Consider the following 19,327-nt stretch of genomic DNA (forward strand, 5'->3'; position numbering starts at 1 on the left):
ACTAATTTACAATCTATCGTCATTTTCACGTGTTTATCATTTGAGCGATGTCGCAACCAGATGACCGGAAGAGACAATGATTTCATTGTAGGAATGTCAAAATTCGTTCGAGGATGTTCGCAGCGCATGCGTTCTCAAAATCGTCTGTTCCGCGTTGTTCTGAATAGGACCGACCGGATTAACAAACGGCTATGCCCGCCAACAATTATACGATTTTACAAGTTTGTCCCATTTCCTATCGGGATGCCGAAGTTTGTCTGCAATTATTTACGTGTATTTTGGATTATGTTTACCTTTGCCGGATGTTCGTTCGGGAAACGCGCAAATGGAAGTCATCAATTTCATATGCAAAGTACCGGAATACCTACAATTTTGTGAGTTCGTTCCTGTATATCTTTTTGAAACTTCGGTGTCTGTCGCCCATACGTATCCTATGAACTTTATCCTACCACTAATAACTCCAAACTTTCGGTGATGCGACTATGAGGATGGCAGAGGTCTATATTACTTTTTAAGTAGACATCCAATCTACAATCCTTCCCTATCCCTAGCTGTTGCAAGGACGACCGTTGGAAGATTGCGTCAATCTTGTCATAGAGTGAATGATTAGCTCCAACTCTCTGTGATTTGGTAACGTACGGGAAGTAGACAACGGCAAAAGGTTATTGCAACCATAACAAATTGCAAATGCTCCATAGAAATTCAAAAAGCGCTCCCTAAAGAATGAACATAAGTTCCATGAAAATGTGCAATGTTACACATAAATAATTGAAAACGTTCCATACTCTATAGAAAATGTACCAATAAATAATACTAAAATGTTCCATAATAAAATGCAAAGGCTCCATTAGAAAATAAAATTGTACCCATAGTAAATTTAATATTGCTCCATAGAAAAACTAAATTGCACTATAAAAAAATTTAAAACTCATCATAGAAAATAGATAAATGCTCCATAAGTATTATCAAACTGCACCACATAAAATATGATTTGCTCCATGAAAAATTAAAAATTCTCCATGGATAGCATATTGTCCTAATTAAATTCGGCAGTGCTGAATTGCTTTATATTGCACTACATGAGTGGTGCAGATGTTTAAAGCAGTTTATTATGGAACATTTTAGTATTATTTATTGATACAAAAGATGGCACTTTTAATGAGAAAATTTTATGTTGTACATTTTCTATGAAGTATGGAACGTTTTCAATTATTTATGGCTAATGCGAGGTATGCACTTCAAACGGAGTGCATTATTTTTTCCGTGACCGGAATGGTCAAGAAATTTAACACAGCAAGCCCCATTTGATTTGACATTTCGTTTCAGCTTCGTACTAGGACCCAGAATAAAGCGACGCTTTATTATTTCTAGAGCGATTCCTTGCCTGAATTTTCCACGCATCGAGATGGGCCAAGAAATTTCTTGCGATCAGCGTACTACCTATAACATTGAACATTTTCATGCAACATAATATATGATGTTCATTCTGGGCGTCTATAAATGACGTAGCTTTTTTGAAGCGATTTTTAATACCCCCTCCCCCCTCGTAGCGTTTCGTCACAAATTTGGATGCCCCCCTCTATAAATGAAGTAGCTTGTTAAACAACCGCCCCCTCCCACCCCAACAAAATTTTCATGTCAAAAAGCAAGTAACGAAAAAAACTCGAAACTTAGTTCTGATTTCAATTTTAACTTGTATGTTTAACGAATATTATGAAAAAACAACAATAGCAAGAAAACTTTGCCGACTGTGGAGCGGATCTGGTGTGATAGTTAAAGCACGTGACTATCACGCCGAGGACCTGGGATCGAATCCCACTAATGAAAAACTCGCAAAATATGAGTTATTCCTTCGGAAGGGAAGTAAAGCGTGGGTTCTGAGATGAACTATCCTAGGGCTTAAAATCTCGTTAACATAAAAAGAAAAAAATACATTGCCGACTGCCAGGTTCAGATCGCCATCATCAAGACCATAGGTGCAACCGGAGGAGATTAAGGTACACCGGGGCAAGTTGAAACGGGTGGGGCAAGATAAAACAGCGGGTTAATATGACGTTTTCTAACGCTGATAAACAATTTTATTGCCATAACACATAGTTTTTGCGAAGGATAAATTTCCAAATTGTATTGAATTATTTTTCAAAACTTCGCGTTTCATCTTGCCCCACCCGTTTCAACTTGCCCCGGTGTACCTTATCACCAAAGCTAATGACTGAATAAACCACCCATCGTTCTGCTTAATTCCGAAGAACAGGAAGATGATGCTCCCAACACAGTTCAATACCATATTTGAATGAAATTCACCATGGCATTTGATTGACACTGCAGGAGTTTCTTCTAAAATTCTTTCAGCAGTTCATTCTGGAATTCCTCAAGGAGTTTTTTTTTTTGGAATCCCATTCTTGAGAATTCCTCCCTTTTTAATTGCTCCAACACTTTCTTCTGAGATTTCTCCAAGAATTTCCTTTGGGATTCCATTTGAGATTTCCTCCTTTTTGTATTAGTTCCCTCCAAGAACTCCTTCCGGAGTTCCTTCTTAGATTCCACCAAAAATTCCTTCTGAGATTTCTCCCTAGTTTTTTTTTCTAAGGTTTTTCTAAAAGTTTATCTATGGTTTCCTTCGGGAGTTCTTTCAAGGTTTTCTTTTCCTCTGTTCCACCAGCACTTTCTTTGGATATCTCTTCAGGGATTTTAACCTGAATTTATTTTGAGATTCCATCAGAACTTCTTTCTGGGTTTCCTAAAGAAATCCCTTTCGTGATTCCCCCAGGAGTTCCTTCTTGGTTTCCTTCAGGAATTCACTCAGATATTCATGCCGAGATCTCTGCAGGAAACCCCTCCGGCATTCTTTCAAAACCTCTCCAGGAGTTCTTTTTCGAATTCCTAGGAAGTCTTTCCTAGATTCTTCTGAGATTCCTCGAAAACTTCCTTCTAGGATATATCCAGTTTTTTTTCCCAGGACTCCTCCAGGAACTTTTTCTGGCACCCTCCATTCACTCCTTCTGGAATTTCTCCAGGATTTCCTTTCTTAGATTTTATCAGGAGTTCTATCTGGATATCATCTGGGATTCCCTAAAAGTTATTTTCAGGGTACCTTCAGAAATTCCTTCCGGGTTTCCTTCAATTTCGTGTTTACTTCAGAAATTGAACCAGGAGTTTCTTCTGCGACTCTACAAATAGCTCCTTCTGAGATTCTTCCAAGAAATTATTCAAGATTTCTCCAAAAGTTCCATCTAGCATTGCTCCTCACGATATTTCTTAGGTAATTTCTCTATGATTTCTTTTCAAGATTACTCCAGGAATTTCTTCTGATATACTTCTGAAAGTTCCTTGGGGGATTCCTTTTGAGATTCCTCCAAATCTTTTTGGGATGTTCTCAGAAGCTTTTTCTGTGATTCCCAGTAGGAATTATTGTGAAAATGTTATCCCTCTCCTGTTGGGGAAACCTATAAAGAACACTATGAGAAATTCCTTTCAAAGTTGTTAGAGGAGCTCCTTCAGAAATTGTTGGAGGAATTCTTCGAGGAAGTCCTGTAGAAACTATATAAGGAACTCCTAGAATGCCACAATGTCAAAAACTTAGAAATTTTTTTGCTTTGCAACCTTAGCGGCGTGCAGTGCAGTGCAAGCAGCAAACTGTTGGTCGTGAGAAGCATTCAAGTCAAACTGATTTTCATACACATTATTCTTTCATTATTCATTATTCTTTACGAAATACTTTTTTTTAATGAGCTTAGTAGAAAGCTACGTAGCATATCATAAACCCCTACCCCCCCATCGTCACACTTCGTCACAAAATCACAAACACCCCCCTCCCCCCTAAAAAGCTACGTCTTTTATGGACGACCCCGGGGAGCGCTTTTTGATTTTCTATGGAGCGTTTCTAGTTGTTTATGGGTGCAATAAATAGGCTGCCGTAGACAACGTTTGAACGGGAAGTAGACATTAGCTCAATGCTAATGCTAATGGCTAGATACAATACATGTCACCCTAGCGTGGTTTGTTTTACTCCTCACTGCTTGTTCGACTTGTAACCAGATTCCATACCTCCTTCTGAGCTTATTTGATTGAAATTGAGCTGGATAAGCTCTTCAAAGTTTGTGTGGAAAACGGTGGTTTCCATAAAAGCGGCGGTATGATTTCCCCAAGTATCTTACAAGATTATAGTTTAGTCCTAGAACTCCTGGGCCACTCTTTCAGAAACAATTTTGCCGAAGACTGCATTGAAATCGCATGGAAGACTTTGCGTATGATGACACTAGTTTACAGCATTTTTGAACTCGGTAAGCTGATGATCATTTTTGGTGTAGAATCATGCCCTGAGTTCAAAAACGTGAAGGAAAAAAAATACAGTAGAGCGGAAATCTTTTCGACTTTCCATACAAGGATGATGATTTGAAATCGATTTTTGTTCTGTTTTTAAGCAAAGTCGCTAACTTCACACATCTCATTCTCCGTAATAAATGCTCCGATTGAGCTGAATTTTTTACTGTAACTCGCCTACATATGAAATGTCAAATAAACTTATTGAAAAAAATACATTTCTTTAAATATTTTTGGAAATTTTGCTAAAGTTTAAGGAGATTGTCCCAAAAACTCGCTAATATCTTGAATTTCATCAATCTGACGCAAAACCTGCATTCAGATGATCGAATGGTATTGTATTCAGCTTTTAATCTACGGAAAAAGATTGAACAAAACGCAAGATATTTGAATTTTAGTAAATTCCATATTTTAAAAAATTGTAAAACTCGATACTGAGCTGAAACTGAAAAACTGCTCTACTTAAAAATTTTTGAAACGCGGTTTCGAAATCAGCGCTAAATTGTGCTTGGTCGATGACAGAAGTTCACGACTTTCGTTTTATTTTGTAAACTAGTGTGATTAAACCATTCGTAAGCATAGTAGGCACGATTTCTGTGTATCCTTACCTCATAGTCAAATGCAACAATATTGCTTGCTGGAAAATTGGAGAAGCACAGATGAAGATTCTCAAGTTGAATAAAAAAAATCAATGCGATCTTCGGCAAAGTTACATTTGATAGAGATACTTGGGAGTATGTTCCAGGATTCAACCAACTCAGTAAGACACTTGGGGAAATGTTACGGTTGTTAAAATAATAAAAAAAACAGTTTCCCATAATAATTTCCCTATAAACTTTGAAGGACTTTTGAGTCTAAGTTTCCAATCAAATAAGTTCAAACTTTGGGAGAAGGTATACAATCTGGTAACAAATCGAACAAGTGGTGTGGAGTAAAAATGACTTTTGAACCCCGAATTTTAATTAACATATCACCGTGTACAAAAGTTCAATTCAATTGGTATTAAATTGTCAGAGATGTACGTGAAAAGCCTCCAAAATAGGACCAAATGCCCAAATGGTTCTACATGCTGCACTACTCGTCATAAGTATGAGCTCCCAAAAAAGTTTTGCAACATTAATGATAATAATTCCTTGCAGTTTTTTTTAATTCTAAAAATCCACACAGATATCGTCCCTACCAATAAGTTATTACTTTTGATCTTCAGAAGGTTTCGATCTTTCTTCGGCCGATGCTGAAGTTTTTGAGTTGTTTAATCATTATTGCAATACTTCTTTGAGCTTCAAACTTACGATGTATCTGAGTTAATGTATCTGAGAGATAATTGATATGTATAGTAAGTAAATGTTATTTAAGAACATTTTGAAACTTCGCCCAAATATCCATAAGTGTTAAAGTCTAAATAATATTTATGTTTAATAATGTATAATCAACAGTAAATAACAATATAAATGTATTAACGTAAAAATTAATTTGTTTCAACTGTAAATTGTTATGGTAAGATACTAGTTGTTGAACATATTTGAATAAGAAAGAGTAACTGAACTGCATGCATGCTAACATTGTTATTTGCAACAAATGAAATTAAAATGTGAAAAACTAAGTTATGTATATGTTAAGCAAAATTTCCTATTATTGTTTATAGTGTATGAATAGCTCAGAAATTGAATGACTGAACAACTTACTCTGCTGCTGGTGGTTCAGCGCTCATCTTTAGTGTTAGTAAGAAATAGTTTTACGAAATCAAAAAAGTAGTGTCTAGTCTAGTGTGTTCACAGTGTTGACAGGTAGAAAAGGGTAGAAAGAGAGGATGGAAACAATGAAAAGTTTACAGGTTAGTGTTGTATTTTATGTTTTAAATTTATTGTTCTGAAATTATTGTTATGTTGATGGTTGTGATTATGAACACCAGCATGAAGGTGAGCAGTGTTGTCATTGAATATTGTTTTCGGTAATATTTGTTACGTTTCGAATGAATTGTATACATTTTTCGCCCTGTACGACCTTTTACATATAGGGTGGTTTGTATTTAAGTGAAAGAATGCCTTACACCCGATTCTTTTTTTTGCACGGGTCTGGTTTTTGCTATAAATCAGTCAATTTTCAACCGACTTCCATGAAATGTTGTACACATGTAGGCACGATTAGTACTATCAGTGTACGAAATTTCATGAGAATCGGTTCAAAATTGACTGAGTTATATCAAAAACTAGACCCGTGCAAAAAAAGAATCAGGTGTATTTGTATTCTAAAATATGATGCAAAATCTTGCCCATAATCCAATACTGGTCGAACTGTTAGTTTAGGTCAAACTTTAAAAAGAGATTAACAATCCGGTTAAGAATTAAATGAGTAGTGTGTGGCTAACAAGATTTTCTAAACCACCTTCACAGCTATGGTACATTCATTTCTTTTTAAGGTGCAGTGCTCCTTTGACACCCTCCGTAAATCAAAGAATTGATGTTATATTTATTTATTTGCTTATTTATTTTATTTAAAAAAAAATAAAACAATAAATATGGATGCGTAGGATTAATAAGCGCAGACAGGCGTAGACCGTACTTTTTTCACTTTTGCTATTTAATTGATTCATTGATGAATTCAATAATCAAAATTAAGTACTTTTTAGCCAATTTTTGACTCATTTTTATCTTTATATACATGTACTTCCTTTGTTGTTGATAGAGAGCGAGAGAGAAACAGCTCAACTTAGATTGAATGATTCAAGCCAAAATTGAGCAAATGGAATCGTTTACCTCAATCTGATGTACAACAAGACTATTTCCTGAAATGACCTCCGCCTACAGCAAGTGCATTTTGAACCACGTTCCCCATATGAAAGTGAAAAAGAAAAGAACGGGGTGCATTCCACGAGACGTCTCTCTGGCGTCGTCCTGAATAATATTTTCCCTATAGACACTGTGTATTTCCTATGTAGCAGGGGAGCCTACCACATGCAACGTAGTTTTTTGCTATTACGTCGCCCGGACAGTGACGCATTTTCTGGCGATACGTAGCGCATATGGGCATTGAAAATATAGAACGGAAAGTGCATTCCAATGAAACTTAAGGCGAACACGGGTAAAAATATCCTAGTTTTTCTTTGGAAGCATTAGATTTTTTTTTTTTTTGGGAAAGAAATCGAAATTAGCGTTTGTGCCAACACGTGTCAGTATAGGCAAAAATAGAATGATGATAAGTGTTGACGATTTTGGTGCATCAATTCCTTTACTTTTTTCGTGAGCTGATAATCGATAAGAATCGGGATAAAGCTACGAGAAATTGTGCTGAAATATTGACAAATTTGCCGATTGTATTCCACAACTACAAAATTTCCCTTGTACGAAGACCGTCAATGCACTCTCTTTAGGAAAAGATAAATATACAGCTACACACTCGAAATGAAGGGTACGATGTTGAAAACAGATGGGGAAGATACAGAATAAGCAATTTCCTATTCTATTTTTTTTTCGTTTGCCTGCTGACAGTGCACCTTTATCGATTGACTGGGGAGCTTTGGTGATAGGCACACGTTATGAACAAGTAAATCATATGACATCTGAACTGGGATGGATTTCGCATGGTTGTGTGGGGAAACGAAATCGAATATAATCAATTTCAAAAACTGCAATTTCCCAGCTACGTCAAGTGATTTGGGATTTGCATTAAGAGATCCCATCCTCGCAAGATCATACTGGGTGTAGCAAAGCTGTACAATCCACCTGAAGCGTGAAACAGCAATATCACAGACAAACAGACGTAATACTTGCAAAATTTCCAATGACCACGCTTTTAACGATCATTTTTAATTTTCATAGTTGTGGCTTTCACAACCAGAGGCGCGCGCATCGTTTTTCTATGCGTTTGACGTTTCACACTAGCGCCTTCTGTTGACGATATTGCACAACACAGTGATTCGTGCAACTTTTCCACCAGGTGATGGTAGTGTGAACTGGGCAATGGATTTCCATGAAAATCGTTCAAGGTGTTACGTCTGTTTGTCTGTGGCAATATGTAGTAGGATGAGAGACGAATGCGGCTAATATAAAACGCTAAAACGCGGAATCGAGCACGACAGGATACGACTAGGAAGTAAGGTTTGATTGGTGGCAATGCATGCCCCTCTCCTCCTAAGAGGGGTTAAATGGGGATTTTCTAAAGGTGGTTCTTGGAGTATGGTTCTTCCAGTGAAGAGAATTGTCAGACAAAAGAGGCACAAAACAAGCAACAAAGAAGGTGCGACGATTAGTCTTTATCTCTACTGGTGACAGATAATGACATGATCTCGAAATTTTTTGTTGCAGACAAAACGGAAGCTGAATTTGTTGCGTACTTTTCAACTCGTGAATAATCAATTATTCAATAACTCAAAGTCGAAACTGTTTGATGATAGAGCTTCACCAGAGTTGCAGTGTTTACCGACTCGAAGTTACCGTTCGAAAATCGCAATGCAAGGCTTAAAAATCTCTAAACTCGTGGTGTACGATGTTAATCCCATTATTTTCAAGTTGGGACAAACTTATGTCGCATGGGTTGTTTTGTCGCAACAAATACAGGTTGCGACATTGTCATTATTGTTGCGCGATGGCTGAATTTTGATTCACTGAGTTCTTTCTGTAAAGAACTTATTTCCGAAAGATGTTCTAGGTCACCCAAGAACATTCGCAAGTAAAGGCCGGAAATCTAAGTACAAGCGTAATCAATGGATTGGAAAAAAAATCGCGATCATGACGCCGCTAATAACATCCTACAGATCCATGACGTATAGAACAACTTTTCAAAGGTGTTCTAGGTCATCCAAGAACTTTCGCGAGTAAATGACAGAAGGTTTACAAAAGTAATCAGTCAATTGTTGTTAGAAGAGATGAACCAGCCTAGGGCTGAAAATCTCTATAATAAAGTAATAATAATAAATTGTTGTTAAGTTACTGATACGGTGCCATATCATACAGATTCATGACGCATGGTTCTTCAGAGAATTAATTTCCGAAGCTGGAAGTATTTCCTCACTTTTTGGTTTTTGATTTTTTATTTAATAACGAGCAATATTTTCAAAATCGGTTTTCGTTCACATGTAGAGGATGGATCAAGGTATCTTCTGATTTTTTTTTTTGTGGTGGAAAATGTTTTTCGTTTTTGCAGAAACCAGTTTTGAACAAAATTTCACAAAAAAAATGGTTTCTGAAAAAATGGAAACCATTTTCCACCACAAAAAAAAATCAGAAGATACCTTGATCCATACTCTACATGTGTACGAAAACCGATTTTGAAAATATTGCTTCGTTATTGTATAAAAAATCAAAAACCAAAAAAATGAAGAAATGCTTCCAGTTTCGCCTTAATATAATTGTGTTACATTTTTGTCATGCGATTCTGATCGGATAAGGTGGGGCAAGATGCCATTTTTATACTTTCATCGTTTTCAAAAGTTTCAATTCACGATCTTATTACTAAAGGTCCCATTAGACGTGACAAATATTTGGCCAAACAAGTCCAACAAATAACCAACACAACGTGAATCATGGCAACATTGGATAAATGTCGGACTTCAATGGCAAATATTTGCCATAATGACAACAGTCTATAAGTCATTCAAAGTGTTAACAGGAACTGAACAATATTTGTTTGATATCACAATAAAAACATACACATGTATTTTCTTTGATTTATGGAGTTTTGAAAAGTTGTTTAATGAAACCATAGCGGAGTAAAATATCGTCTGCTATGGATAACATGCCACGAGACGCACGGGACGGTGATGCGATGAGCCATTGACAACAGTGTTGATGATAATATTGATTTTCACGTGTTAGGACTCCACCTCCTTTCAAACATTCATTCATAAAATCGGCTTGTAAAATCGACTACTGTCCGTCATTGCTCTGTTAAGGGTTTACATACCTTGCGGGGATAAAAACGATTTTTTATTGCATAATCTGAAAGTATACTAGCTGGACAATACACATTCCAAATTTGATAAACTTTGGAGCACTAGAACCAAAGTAACAGCCCATTGTAGTGCGCATCCTTCATGGGAACAAGGCAACGCGCGAAAGTATTTATCCCCGCAAGGTATGTACAGGGGATAGACAAAATGATAGGGACAGGCAAAATTTTTACTTTTCAAAAAATGTTCAACTAACTTTTCGAAACGTGCATCAAATATTCTCAAATTTTCACTGTAAGTTGATCAACTTACAAATTTTTACTTTTCAAAAAATGTTTGACAGTTGTGTATCAGTGTACACAATTTGGAAAAGATCGGGCTATTCTACACGAAGTTATAAAAATTTTAGAAAAAGGTAAAATTACCCGATAGCCAATTTTGAGCTATTATATCTCTGGATTCAATGAAATTTTGACCATTTATGTCTTATATAATGAGCTCTGAAAAACGTTTGACACAACATTAAATTATTGACAAGAGAAAAAGTTATAGCGATTTTATTTGTTTTATGATTTTTTAGTAAATTGGTCTATTTTTAATATGCATCCCAATACTTTTTCTATTAATTGGAGGCTATGTTGTTACTTTCCTTCAAAATATATTTATATTTTAGACAATTAGAGGGAATTTAAATAAACTACAATTAGCACCTTGAATTTTGAAACGATGTTGAAATTTTAGAAAATGTTGTGTTTTTTTTAGGAAATGAACTAATCGTAATAATTTTCTTCCGTATTAAGAATTTTAAGTTGTGTCAAAAGTTTTTCAAAGTTCATTATATACAGGGGATGGCCAAAATGTTTGGGATAGGCAACTTTTTTTTCTCCCAAAATAAAATTCAACATGCTGTAACATTTCATAGAGTGCACCAAAAAATCACAAATTTTGACTGTTTGTCAACCTATTATATGTGCATCATTGGTACAAATTTGGGCTCGTTTGATTAATTTCACGCGAAGTTAGAACCGTTCGGGTAAAACACTATTTTTTAGAAAACTATTTTTTGAACTGTCAAATCTTGGAAACCAGTGAACCGAATTCAATGAATTTTTTAACGTTTATCAACAATATATTGATACTTAATACGACGTTATATAATGTAATAGTTTCTCAAGGCGAATTAAGTTATACCGGGTTGAAATTTTTACCCATATAGAGGAAAATAACTAAAATTTACAATACCACACAAAAATTATTAAATGTGTTCTTCCTTCAATCTCTAATATATCTGATTAGAGATAATTTGAGAACAGAAGTGAAAAATCTTTGGATACCATCAATAAAAATTATTGACATTGATGTAAAAAAATTACATTTTTTCGAGAAAAATCCAAAAAGTGTCAATCCACGATAACTTTTTTCAACGTTAAAAAAGTACCTATGTTTAATATTTTGTGAAGCATTTACATATTGTTAAAGTACGTTCAAAATTTTATTCAACTCGGTTAACTGGTTTCCGGGATATGACAGCTCAAAAATGAGTTGTCTAAAAAAAATGTGTTTTACCCGAACGGTTCTAACTTTGCGAAATATTAATCAATCGAGCCCAAATTTGTACCAATGATGCACATATAATAGGTTGACAAACAGTCAAAACTTGAGATTTTTTGATGAGCTCTATAAAAAGTTTTAGCATGTTGAACTTTTTTGTGAGAGAAAAACAAGTTGCCTATCCCAAACATTTTGGCCATCCCCTGTAAGTCATGAATAGTCAAAATTTCATTGCATTCGGTTCATTGAATCCGGAGATATAACAACTCAAAGTTAACTATCGGGTAATTATACCTGTTTATAAAATCTTTATAACTTCGTGCAGAATAGCCCGATCTTTTCCAAATTTTGTCCACTGATACACAACTAGTTTATCAACTTACAGTGAAAATTTGAGAATATTTGATGCACGTTTCGAAAAGTTACAGCCAGTTGAACATTTTTTGAAAAGTAAAAATGTTACCTGTCCCGATCATTTTGTCTATTCTCTGTATGTAACCCCTTAATAGTGAGATGCAAATTACAGATTCTATGAACTAGATATTATGGTATTATGAACTAGAAATTTGTGGTGGACAATCGATTAAAGTTTCAGCTACGTCAATTGAGTGGAAATTTAATGTGCATCTCCAAAATAGCGAGGCAGTTTTTTTGCAAAGAGGGAGAAGATAGCAAAAATTAGAAATCCTCTACATAGAGATGAGCGGAAGTTACATATGTCGATTCGGCAACGCTGTTCGTTTTGTTTACATCGACAGCCAACACTTGCTTCAATGTTAGATGTTCAAACTTTGTGCGTGACTTCGTTGTGGTTCAAGTTGTTTTGTTTACATTTTCTAATTATGGTAGAATATTTTTTTCGAAATTTTGAGAAAAATAGCAAAGCAATCGAAGAAATCTGAAATTTATTGCAAAGTGTTACGCTAATCATATCGGCAGAAGTGAAGCAAGAAGCAGCAATGATTTTTCTTCGAGAAGTGCAGCAACAAAAGTTTCGTAATAAGCATGAGCTTTTGAAAGCAGAATTAATTAAATTTTATCTTTTTATTAAACTTACATATACCGCCAATTTCTCGATATTAAAAATAAATAATTATAATTTATTTAGTGAGGACTGCAATACCGTTCAAACGACGCCTTTCTACGAACGATCAGCATGTTCATTTGGCTCACACTTTGACAGTTCTCTCTGCACGATTGGCTTACAATGGCCGCCTCCGCAGATCTCTATAATGTAGGATTACTAGCAAAAATTACATGGCGTCCTGTGACACCTTACCGTGGATAGCATAGGTATGACTATTCATGCTCCTCCATTTCTCTATCACTTTGGAAACACATGGTTGATAAAAAAAATCATCAGAGAAGCTTACAAGAACGACCGGAAGCTGCCAATTTTGTATTGAAAAATTGAACGAAGGATTATTTATGGGAAGGTATCTTAGCACCGTTTAACTATAGATAGTAGAGTAAACATAGATCCGTGTTGATGAATCCGTTGTATTTAAACGAACTGTCAAAATCTGTAGCCAAACGAGCATGACGTCACGATTTGAACAACATCAATGGAGCGCATGACGTCATATTCAACCGTCACACTCTTGAAAATTACTACTTACACGCTTGAAACATTTTAGTCAGCGGTGTCCGCGGATCTATGTTTACTCTACTATCTATACGTTTAACCATCGTAATGATCAAATCACATTCAGGAATTATTTCACTCCACCAGTACATTTTGGATTTAGTTCCCCTAAACAGAATCGTAAGCAAAGGATCCTTTTCTTTTCAGGATAGAAATGTCACCTAGAAGAAGTTGGATTGGAACTGAAGTTCTCATGAAACACGGAAGTTCAACCAGAAGATTATAACATCTAGAAAAGGAGTCGTCTCTCGAAGGTAAAAGCGCAGGAATAAAAACAAACATCTCCATGAACCAAAGGACAGGGATTAAAATGGAATGTGTTATTCATACCTCGAAACAAAAATTGATTATCACGGAGACAAATTTCGTTCGTTTGAAACAAAAATATTCATATTTATTCGGTAAACTGGTAAAATGTTTAAAACATTTTTTTTTTTATTTTAAAACTAACTCAATTACACATTTATTTCGACAATACCCATTGAGGAGCCCCCCGTTCTGCCGTCGAGAACATAAACAAAACTCAAGTTCCAGCTGCAACATCAAACAAGATTTCCTCCTGCAAAAAAGGCAAGGTTTACCGAAAGTGTCCACGAAATTCCGTTGTTTTCTGGAGCGTATGTTATCTAATAGATGTATACATGATGTTGGCATTGAAAATACAACACGGGAGGTGAGTTTTTCCAGCGAAGGAAATGACTTTATAAGTTTAATGGGAAAACAATTTTTTCCGTAGGGCCGACCTGCCACAAAAAAAAAACAAAAATATTTACATTTATTTCTAACATAATCTGTCAGAAGATGCTTTTTGTTCCAAACATGGATTGAATTTGCTTCAAATGTGACATTCGATTTGCTCCAAACAGTTCTATTTTTGTGGCCTAAACAAATTGACGAATTTACCTCAATTATTTTTAATTTTAACATACTTTTTTCTGCGAGATATTGTCTTCTCAAGTCGCAAAAATCAATTTATCTACTAAACAATGCGTTAGACAATAGTGCAATACACACGCAGAAAAAAGCATGGTAAAATCGAAAAATATTTCAGGTAAACTCAAATAAGTTGTCAATTTGTTCTGGCAACAAAAATAAAACTGTTTGGAGCAAATCGAACGTCACATTTCAAGCAAATTCAATCCATTTTTTGAACAAACATGCATCTTCTGACAGGTTATGTTAAAAACAAACGTAAAAAATTTTGTTTGTTGTGGCAGGTCGGCCCTACGGAAATATTTGTTTTCCAATTAAATTTACAAAGTCATTTCCTTCTCAAGGAAAACCCACTTCCCGCGTGGTACTTTCATTGCCAACATCATGTATATAATATACGCTCCCGAAATCAATGGGATTTCGTGGAAACTTTTGGTGAAACTTGACTTTTTTACAAGAGGAAATCTTGTTTGGTGCTGCTGCTGGAACTTGAGAGTTTTGTTTTTGTTCTCGACGGCGGAACGGGGGGCTCTTCAATGGGTAGGGGTAGGCGGGGCAATATGGACACCCTAAGGTTTTTGCCAACTTTATCTGGCAAGATGTCAAAAAAGTTATGTTTTTTGATACATGTATCCTTTTATAGTCTATTTAGCATCTATTGCATAAGAATGCTCACGAAGAAAAATGATTTATCCACTTCAAAAAATGTTATGAAAAATGTTAGTTTTTCATGACCGTCTTCAAGCATACGGGGCAGAATGCCCAGTAAACCACGCATCGTAAAAGGATGTGCATACCATATCGCATATCCATTCATACTAAATTAAAATCATATAAAATGTCATGCCTTACTGAAGAATTGTTAAAAAATATTGTATATAAATCACTCTTGAGATTCGTTTACGACTATCTGAACTATAAGCAAAACAAGTTGTAAATAACGCAATTCAGACTCGCTGCATATTACATATCGATCGACAGATCATATATCGCGTCAGAATAGCGTCAAACGTAATCACAAAACACAATGCACACTTTCCCCACAACAGCCACATTTGACGATGAGCACTTCTGACTAATTAACAAAAATAAAACCCACGAAAACACAAATGTAGAGCACAATAGATTACATACCTTAATTCAATCCGAATTTGTCGTCTGGGCCATGCAATTACAATATGCACTAGCATACCGTGCTGCCTAAAATTCTAACATAAACGTCTAACTACTTACTATCAATTTTCACTTCACTTAGCACACATTCCAAAAGTACACTGAACCTGCTCCATTCATTCAATCCACAACGGTGCTTCCAATCTCCGTCACAATCGTCTATAGCAGGAATAAATCACTGTTTTTGGAATCTTTATTGCCATCTCCCCATCGATGGTGACGGTGTGCATCTGGTTGTAAGATTCTGCGGGTTGATACTTCGCGATATTTTCGATGAGGGCCGTTTCCGGATCTGCATCGCGCACCTCGGCGGCGTGTTATTCCAGTGGTCACATCTCACCTGTTGGTTTTCCCTGCTGCTGACGCATGATGCACTGCCCGGCCAATTGTTCAATTACCGGATTTCCACGGATTTCACTAATGTTTTAGCGCGACGACGACGGCGACCCGCACGCACCGCGAACACTTTTTTGTAAACAAACCTATGCTGTATATATCGCAATTCAAATTCGCCACAAGTTGTATAAATTGACAGATCATAATATGGGATGGTTGAAGTAGGTCAGGATAGTTTCAGATGGAATCGCAATGACTTTGGCAAAATTACCACATCATTAAGTATCAGCATTGTTGGAAAATCAACAAGGCAAGCAACAGGTTTAAGGCTTAAGTTTATATTGGTTCAAATTCACTCTCTATTCAAGAAGGATTAGCTAGCACGGTGGTATGGCATTGGATTAGGTATCTAAAGATCGTATGTTCGAGTCTGGGTGCTACTCTTTTTTATTTTTGTAGACATGGGACGTCGTAATGCTATTCATGAGAAATCGTTTTTTTTTATTTTCCTTTCTAATTTACGACATCGTATTATTTGTTAGGGGAAGTCGAGAAAAGTCGTCAGAGGTATGTATATGGCCTCCACTTTGGTACGTATATAGCAGTTTTGTGCACTTTATACGATTGGATTGGTTTTTATATGGAGATGTATAGATGAAATTATACGGACCAAAATGTTTACTGGGTGGACACCCCCATGGGGCAATATGGACACCATGAGACTTTTACGAATTTCGTACATTATTTACACCTATAAAGTCATTTCATTACAAAACAACTATTATGGATGAATAATATGCCGAAGTAGTTCATTTTTGTTCAGTTAATTTAAATTCAGGCTGTTTTGTCGGCATGTACAGCTGTGCCTAGAATAACTATTTTTCACTCGTTTTTTGACCAATTTGTTTCACCCTATGTCTACTATAGTGAACATTTAACCGAAAATATACTGAAATCGAAGAATTTGGTTGGTTTGTGATTTAGGTTATATTTCTCCCTTGCCGCTTCTTTCAAAAAGGCGAGTGTCCATTTTGCCCCGGCAGCAGAAGATATTTCCAAACTTGATTTTTGATATAATAAAGAAAAAAATATAAACATGTTAAGCATGTAGATACAGCAAAACTACTTGCATGTGTTCTAGAAATATCAGGTTTTAATCGACCTGCAATAAATTAATCACTAAATCTTATTTTAGATGGTGTGAAAATTATAATTTCCATGCACAAAAAACGGAGGACGCAACTTTTTCGTGTAAAATCAAGTATAATTTTAATTTCGAATGTTTCTTTCCTGAAAGTACGTTTTAGACAAATGGACTATATTCTCCATTCATTAAAAGTTCAAAAAAGTTCGCATATTTAAAAATATTGAGGGTGTCCATTCTGCCCCGGGTGTCCATATTGCCCCGCCTACCCCTATTGTAGAAATCAATATGTAATTGAGTTAGTTTTAAAAATTAATATTTTAGTTTAAAATATTTTATCAGTTTACCGAATAAACATGAATATTTTTGTTTAAAACGAACGAAATTTGTCTCCGTGCAGTGCACTATGCGCGACGTTAGGTTCAATGTATGGTTTGGGAGTAAGGATGGGAAATGTCACGGAGTTTCATGAAAAAAATGTCATGTCATTTTTCAATTTCCACCATTTTCTGTGTAAATTTACATCCCCGAGTTTTACCAATCGATAATGCAAATTAGTAATGGAAAGCTAATGGGCCAGCGAAATTAGCAAATAATCAAATGACATTTCCCATCCCTGTTAGGTCGCTATGTTAATCAATTTTCGCGACTTGAAAAATTCCGGATTTCAAGAAAATTGACATTATAAGAATGGTTGAACTGGTTGTGAATACGTTTGAAACTAAAGGAAGCACTGTCAGGCAGTATCGTGCACGATAAGGCACGACAGAGGCTGATAACACTGGCATTGTTCATTGCACGTAGGATTTTTTTTGACAAATCTCAGGTCATTTTGACAGATAACGCATGAGCGAGGAAAGGAAAAAAAAATCATGACCATTTTGGTCTTACTCATGCAGATCTCTCAGGATGACCTAACACCTGACAATAGGAATCAATCAGTGAAGTACTAGATTGAAAGTAGGGAGCTGGATTTTTGTATGGTGAGATGATCAGTTCTCCATATCTGCAATGAAATGGTGCAAACAGCGTGGATTATATGGTTTCTTGCCTAATTTGATGCTGTTTGGGCAAAAGTTTGGGTAACTGTGTTGTTGTATTATTTATTTCTTGCAACTTCAACAGCACAGTTACCCAAACTTTTGCTCAAAGAGCATCAAATTAGGCAAGAAACCATATTTATAATCCACGCTGTTTGCACCATTTCATTGCAGATATGGAGAACTGATCATCTCACCATACGAAAATCCAGCTCACTACTTTCAATCTAGTACTTCACTGATTGCGTCCTATTGCCAAGCTGCGTAATGAAGAATTCATACCCAATGAACCTTTCTACGAAACTACAACAGTGTTGATACTGATATTTACGTGTTAGAACGCCACCTGCTATGAAATTTTCATTCATAAAATCGGCTCGTCAAATTAATTAAAGTATCATGCGTCTCCATTATATTATTGCAACGCATTCCGCGTTATTTAAAATTTACCTAGGGCATGAGTACCCTTATATTTTTCCAGTAGTAGTGTTGTAAAGCCCTGTTTTCTACGCATGGTGCATACAATGCAAAAAGAGGGTTTTGTGTATTCTTGGAAAATCATACAAGAGCTTTCATTAATGCGATCGCGAAGATCAAAACCGCGGGAAGACACGTTGATTCCATTAATAGTTTTTATCATAACTAAAAGTATTAGAATAACTAGCCACAGAAGTCCAATGTCGCGACTGTTCTTGTAACTAACATCTAGTTTGCCATGGCCTTACAGCGTCAGTAGCGGTCCTAGAAGTGTAAAATAAATTTTGTTTACCAAAACAAAAGATCCTCTACAAGCTGGACACTTTTGAACATTCAATTATTACAGTTCAAGTAATTAATTTAATTAAATAAGAAATGTGACTACAGCGCCTTTGGAGTTCTAGTGTATTTCTATTCTAAAAGTAGATGCACATTGGCACATTGTAAACAGTGGAACCATGGTAATTATCAAATTGTCATGCCAGGCACCATAGCAAACAAGTCGTTCCTGCGATTGGCCACAAAGTTATTGTTCAACATCGCTGCTGATACACGTGAGAGCCGAACACAAACTTCACACGCGAACGTCGTCGGAGAGTTTTCCTTCCCCTTTTGGCTGGAAAGCATATGGCGAGAGCGAGCTTTCAACTTTTCCCCACCTTGTTCTCCTAGACGTAGGGGCAAGGATTTCCCACACCAATACCCAGAAACGCGCCGAGCGAGGATGAATGGAAAGTGAAAAATAACCTGACGGACGACACTCTTCACCACCATTGTGATGATGACTGTGTGTTTTATATTTCCTTGAATGTTCATAA

General features: G+C 36.0%; 2 protein-coding genes across 3 annotated transcripts in view; both read right to left on the reverse strand.

Annotated features, from left to right (window-relative positions):
- The window catches only part of LOC134288479 (uncharacterized), a 429,933-nt gene that overhangs the window by 304,513 nt on the left and 106,093 nt on the right, over positions 1 to 19,327 (reverse strand). The gene's annotated exons all lie outside the window — the stretch shown is intronic.
- Positions 1 to 19,327, reverse strand: part of LOC109426844 (vesicle-associated membrane protein 2) — a 48,212-nt gene that overhangs the window by 25,262 nt on the left and 3,623 nt on the right. The window contains exon 3 of one of the 2 annotated variants that reach the window (XM_062853466.1): positions 6,009 to 6,086. The exons of the other annotated variant lie outside the window; for it this stretch is intronic. Within the exon in view, the coding sequence (XP_062709450.1) occupies positions 6,009 to 6,034 (26 nt within the window). The 5' untranslated portion in view covers positions 6,035 to 6,086. The remainder of the gene's footprint in view (positions 1 to 6,008; positions 6,087 to 19,327) is intronic. 2 annotated transcript variants of the gene reach the window in all.

The sequence above is a fragment of the Aedes albopictus genome, chromosome 2 (genome assembly GCF_035046485.1).
Source record: "Aedes albopictus strain Foshan chromosome 2, AalbF5, whole genome shotgun sequence".
NCBI lineage: Eukaryota > Metazoa > Arthropoda > Insecta > Diptera > Culicidae > Aedes > Aedes albopictus.